This window comes from Priapulus caudatus, unplaced genomic scaffold (assembly GCF_000485595.1).
Source record: "Priapulus caudatus unplaced genomic scaffold, Priapulus_caudatus-5.0.1 Scaffold1247, whole genome shotgun sequence".
Taxonomy (NCBI): domain Eukaryota; kingdom Metazoa; phylum Priapulida; class Priapulimorpha; order Priapulimorphida; family Priapulidae; genus Priapulus; species Priapulus caudatus.
In genome coordinates this window covers 51,583-58,306 of record NW_014578308.1, presented here as the reverse complement: position 1 = coordinate 58,306, position 6,724 = coordinate 51,583, and the positions used below count along the sequence as shown (strand labels likewise).

The 6,724-nt window shown below is 44.2% G+C and overlaps 1 protein-coding gene across 1 annotated transcript in view; it reads right to left on the bottom strand.

Annotated features, from left to right (window-relative positions):
• The window catches only part of LOC106815956 (quinone oxidoreductase-like), a 25,971-nt gene extending 20,734 nt beyond the window's left edge, over positions 1-5,237 (bottom strand). The window contains exon 1 of the mRNA XM_014820493.1: positions 5,074-5,237. Coding sequence (XP_014675979.1) covers positions 5,074-5,166 — 93 coding nt within the window. The 5' untranslated portion in view covers positions 5,167-5,237. The remainder of the gene's footprint in view (positions 1-5,073) is intronic.
• Between the last annotated feature and the right edge of the window lie 1,487 nt (positions 5,238-6,724).

Here is a 6,724-nt window from a genome sequence, read left to right as displayed (position 1 = left end):
AGAGAGAGAGAGAGAGAGAGAGAGAATGGGAGAGGTACAGAGAGAGGGGAAGACAGAAGGAGAGAGAGAGAGTGGGAGAGGTACCGAGAGAGGGGAAGACAGAAGAAGGGAGAGAGTGGGAGAGGCACCGAGAGAGTGGGAGAGGTACCGAGAGAGGGGAAGACAGAAGGAGGGAGAGAGTGGGAGATGTACCGAGAGAGGGGGAAGACAGAAGGAGGGAGAGAGTGGGAGAGGTACCGAGAGAGGGGAAGACAGAAGGAGGGAGAGAGTGGGAGAGGTACCGAGAGAGGGGAAGACAGAAGGAGGGAGAGAGTGGGAGAGGTACCGAGAGAGGGGAAGACAGAAGGAGAGAGAGAGTGGGAGAGGTAACGAGAGAGCGGAAGAGGGGAAGAGGGGAAGAGCGAAGGAGAAAGAGATCTGAGACAGAGCGGGGGGAGGGGAGCAGCACCGGCCGCGCATGCGCGCCAGCATCTATCCATCACCATCTCTTACCCACAGGCACTTAGGTAGCGTTTCAATAAAATATAATGCTAAGTAAATACGAAATCTATTTACTACCAAATTCCTAATGTTTCTATACTCTCTTTCACCTATTATTGCCGACAGTTTCCTGTAAATTCCGTCCAAATCCTATGTGCAACATACGCTGGCGGCCGCCATTGTTCACGCGGCTGCACTGTGCACACTGACACTTATATATATAGTCTATATATAGACTATCTTACTATAATTTGGCGAATGTTGTATGTATGTATGTATGTATGTATGTATGTATGTATGTATGTATGTATGTATGTATGTATGTTAATGAAAGGCTCCGTCAGTTTTGATCCAAATAGCGCCAAATTCACAGAAGATATCGATGAATACACGGGACGGGTTCTAAACTTTACTCGGTTGAAAACGGTAAAAAAGGCTTAAAAAAAAACAAAAAAAATGATAAAGATTTGCCTGAAAATAGGGGGCGCTATATCCTTGCTTTGCTAATATTTCGCCGTCTGTGAACGTTGTTCTGTAATATTTCGCCGTCTGTCAACGTTGTGCTGTAATATTTCGCCGTCTGTGAACGTTGTGCTGTAATATTTCGCCGTCTGTCAACGTTGCAGCATGCACACACATGTTTGTAAGCCCACTAATGTAAGTAGAAATAAGCATGTAATAATGACGTTAAATGTCAATGTCAAGGTCAATCTCTCTGGGTATTGAACAGTCGGTACCACATGCATCACAGTCACTAAGCCCGCGCTTAGCGCGGGTTCCAGCTAGTATATATAAGTGCCAGTGGGCGGCCAGCGTAACATTTTGCACATAGGATTTGGACGAAATTTACAGAAAACTGTCGGCAATAATAGGTGAAAGAGAGTATAGAAACATTAAGAGTTTGGTAGTAAATAGCTTTCGGGCCCAAATACAGTTTCCTATCGGTCAATATGGCGGCACCCAACTCAGACGTCCCAAGTGTCCCGGTCTCACCGGGATCCTCCCGGTATAACACGCTGCTCCCGGTGCCCCGGAATGAGTCCAGAAGCTCCCGGTGGTAAAATTTTTCAGCCATATGAAAATTTACAAAATTTGCCGTTGTTGTTGATGTACTTTGATTCCAAAGAACAATAAAAGGCCACAAATGTCAAGCATTAATGTGATGCAATGTGTAATATACTCGTATAATAATAAATAAATGTTAACCCATAAATTACCATGACTTTGCATTTTATTTTACATGCGTACTTTATAAAAAATGGTGGTGTGCTGCGACAAACACATATCGCAGCCCGCCACAACTTTTTTCCTGAACGGCGATGGACCATTATCACAAGTGCTCCCTTTCTTGGATTGCTGGCTCCCTTTCTTGGATTTTCCCAACTTGGGACCTCTGCCGACTCCAAACCCCCTGCCCGCGCCCGCCTGTACTGTCTGTACTGGGCGCATTAGGTGCGTTCACACTGGCGCGAATTAGCGGGCTGCAAAACCCGGTTTTTGTAGCTCGCTCGAAAAACTGAGCTTTTTACAAGTGTGAACGCAATTAGCTCACTAAATCGCGCTCCAAATAGCCCGCTCCTAAGACCACTTCTGACTGCGCTAATTTGAATCAGCTCACTTATTTGCACCGCGGCGTGATATTTGCACCGCGGCGATTAGCGAGATATTCGCCTGTGTGAACAACGACACAATTAGCTCACTATTATCTCCGATATTAGCGGGCTGAGCAGCGCGGTTTTTCTTGTGTGTGAACGCGCCTATTGTACAGCTGTTTACCACACCCCCCACACGCTATCACGCTATATATGGCCGGTGGGAAAGTGTATTTAACTATGATATCTCGCGAAGTATTTGAGTTACGTTTCTAGAATTCTACATGCATGATGATACATGGCTTACCAATAATCTCTGTGAGTTTCGAGTTTATTGACGCACGATCAGTCTAATTAATTAGCTGTTATTCACGCGCTGTAATGTCCATAGGCTTATACAGGCATAGTAGGCGTGTGGCCGGTAGGAAAGTGTATTTACCTATAATATCTCGCGAAATATATGAGTTACGTTTCTAAAATTCTACATGCATGATGATACATGTCTTAGCAATAATTTCTGTGAGTGTCGAGTTTATTAACGCACGATTAGTCTAATTAATTAGCAAATATGCACGCGCTGTATAACGACCATAGGTTATTATACGATCTCGCGAAGGAGTTGAGTTATAATTCTAGAATTCTACATGCATAATGATACATGTCTTAGCTATAAGTCCTGTGAGTTTCGAGTTTATTGACGCACGATTAGTCTAATTAATTAGCTGTTATTCACGCGCGGTAATGCCCATAGGCTTATACAGGCATAGTAGGCGTATGTCCGGTACGAAAGTGTATTTACCTATCACATCTCGCGAACTATACGAGTTACGTTTCTAGAATTCTACATGCATGATGATACATGTCTTAGCAATAATCTCTGTGAGTGTCGAGTTTATTGACGCACGATTAGTCTAATTAATTAGCAAATATGCACGCGCTGTAACGCCCATAGGCTTATACAAACATAGTAGGCGTATGGCCGGTAGGAAAGTGTATTTACCTATCATATCTCGCGAACTATATGAGTTACGTTTCTAGAATTCTACATGCATGATGATACATGTCTTAGCAATAATCCCTGTGAGTTTCGAGTTTATTGACGCACGATTAGTCTAATTAATTAGCTGTTATTCACGCGCGGTAATACCCATAGGCTTATACAAGCATATTACCGCGTATTTACCGCGTATTTATTTACGCAATTTACCGCGTATTTATTTAGCATTATATTTTATTGAAACGCTTCAAGTGCCTGTGCATCAGCATCTCTTACCTGTGTATCGGACGGCGTAGGAATCGCAATCTTTGTGATCTTCATCCCCTCCGGGCCTCCGCGCTCCGAAACGACGGCTGCTTTCATCGACATGTTTGCTGAGGTTATAGTGGTGAGGTGATGGATAGCGGAGGATGATAGATAGAGGTGAGGTGATAGACTACGCGTACAGAAGATGCTCCGGTGATGTGTGTGTCTGCGGTGTGTGTCCGGTGTGCGAGCATAGGTGCGAGTGAAGGCAGAGGTCCGCGGTTCACTTATAAAGGAGTGACGGAAAAGAACATTTGGCAAACCTCGGCCGGAAAACCGAATGTAACCTCGCCTGTACACAGTAGCCATTAGCGGTAGGATAACACACTACGCAGTGCTTTTGGTGTCTGAGATTACCCCCAGTCTGAAATTACCCTAGCGCTACTGCGCATGCGTCACGCGTGCGCACGAGGTGCTGGGTGTAAAGCCCAGCTGCTTGGTGGGCATGTTTCCATGAACCAGACTGATCACGTGACGTCAGTGTACGTCACGCACGAACTCGGCTATCTCCGAAGTTGAATGCATGTACGCATACAGCCTGCTGATGTGTGGCTTATGCGTCTAAACAGAGGAATTGCTCCGACCTGTGATTGGAGGATAAAAATAGACCCCGCCCACTCCCGCCGCATACGCTATGCTATGACGGGTAGGAACGTGTACTATAACTATCATATGGAGCGAACGATTTGAGTTACATTTCTATAAATTCTAGCCATCTGTGAATTTTGAGTCTATTGAAGCGCGATTAGTCTAATTAATTAGCAAATATGCACGCGCGGCTACAGCGGCGTACGCAGGATTTTCGAAAGGGGGGTGTTATGAGCACACGAAGGGGAGGTGTGGGGGGCTCTCCCCCCTAAATTTTTTGAAATTAGCACCCCTCAGATGCGTTTTCTGCGCGAGCATGGGGGGTCCGGACCCCCTGGACCCCCCCCTAGAGAGTGGGAGAGATACCGAGAGATCGTAAGAGAAGAAGAAGGGAAGACAGAAGGAGGGAGAGGTACCGAGAGAGGGGAAGACAGGAGGGAGAGAGTGGGAGAGGTACCGAGAGATCGGAAGAGGGGAAGAGCGAAGGAGAAAGAGGGGAAGAGGGAAAGAGGGGAAGAGCGAAGTAGAAAGAGAGCTGAGACAGAGCGGGGGAGGGGAGCAGCAGCGGCGGCGCATGCGCGCCAGCATCTATCCATCAGCACCAAGGCACTTGAAGCGTTTCAATAAAATATAATGCTAACTAAATACAAAATCTATTTACTACCAACTTCTCAATGTTTCTATACTCTCTTTCACCTATTATTGCCGACAGTTTCCTGTAAATTCCGTCCAAATCCTACGTCCAACCATATACGCTGCCGGCGCCATTGCTTTCGCGGCTCCACTGTTGCACGCTTACATAATAGTGTAACCGAGCAACAGTGGAGCCGCGAAAGCAATGGCGGCTGACAGCGTAGGATTTTGGTAGCGTTGCACGTAGGATTTGGACGGAATTTACAGGAAACTGTCGGCAATAATAGGTGAAAGAGAGTATAGAAACATTAAGAAGTTGGTAGTAAATAGATTTCGTATTTAGTTAGCATTATATTTTATTGAAATTCTTCAAGTGCCTGTTCATCTGCATCTCGTACCTTAGATACAATAATGCAACCCAAACCTAGGATAGGAAACCCTATCCTGGGTTTGGGTTACATTATTGTATACTCTTACCTGTGTATCGGACGGCGTAGGAATCGCAATCTTTGTGATCTTCATCCCCTCCGGTCCTCCGCGCTCCGAAACGACGGCTGCTTTCATCGACATGTTTGCTGTATATAGTGAGGCGATAGACTGACTGCGCGTACAGGAGATGCTCCGGTGATGTCTGACTGTGTGTGTGCGGTGTGCGAGTGAAGGCAGACGTCCGCGGTTCGCTTATAAAACAGTGAAGGGGAAAAAAAGAAAAAGTGAATCGGAGAGCGCATGCGCGATTCCTGTGCGGCAGCTAGCGAGAATGTGTTTGCGTACACGTCTGGCGATGACTAGGCAAATACTTGTGGAAATATGCAATGTAATGTTGCGGGGGAGGAGTTTGGTATGCGAGACAGTGAATTAAAGGGGGGAGGGTGCTCGAAGAAACCTGGACGGAGAAGTTAGATGGGGTGGTGGTGGATCTTACCCCAGCTACGGGAGACTCGCAGCTAGGGCCTGCATACCTCCCAACTCCCATTGGTTGATACAAATATAGTTATTTTTTTAAATTAAATTCTAAGTAGTGTTAGGATTAGGGTTAGGGTTAGGGTTAGGGTTAGAGTTAGGGTTAGGATTAGGGTTAGGGTTAGGGTTAGGGTTAGGGTTAGGGTCACAATGCACCATAAAAGGAATTATTAAAACAGGAGTTTCAGGCACGTGATCTGTATCAACCAATGGGATTTGGGAGGTATGCAGGCCCTAGCTGCGAGTCTACGGGGGAGGAGGGGGTACGTACGTGTCACCAGAAACCAATTTGCCCACTTACCGTGTTATATATACTCGTAATAGTTGCATGGTTATATCGGAAACGTGTCGGTATGTGCGGAGGCCGGCATGCTGCCGGGCGGCAGAGCGAGAGGTGAGGTTAGAGAACACTATACAAATGTTGCTGTGTCACCATGACTATAACTTCATATATACAATTAATCCTCTACAACTTCATTTACAACGTCATGATGATCTGGCAGAAATCGATGAACCATTGTTATTAAAGGTACTGGGGACGTGCCGCTGGACAGCGTATATATTTTCCGAACATCATTATTGGCACAGGATATATTTTCCGAACATCATTATTGGCGTACTTTACAGGTATATTTTCCGAACATCATTATTGGCACAGGGTTATATATAGATACACACCCATCAAGCTGATATTGGACCAATATTGGCAAAACAATTAGGTGTGTATGCATATACGTATATCATTGCTTAGTGTATTATACAGCTCACGTACATGTACATATATAATATTATTATGATATCATTGATATATATAACATCAGGAGTCTATCAATATTGATAGACTCCTGATAACATAATATAATATAATATTATCTTTATTATATTCACACCTGATATTAATATGAACATTCAATACTATACCAAACAAATAACATTAATATATTTACAACACATTATAGTATTTTCTGACAAAAACACTCCTCATAAACATGACTATTATATATATTACTATAGTATACATGTGTAACCATATCAAATCATGAATAATATTTTATCAAATAGATAACTTAATAAGTTCAAAATGGTTAATATGTTAACTAATCCTACTGATATATGCATAAATATTTACAATACATTGTAATAATTTCTGATTAAGAATAATCCA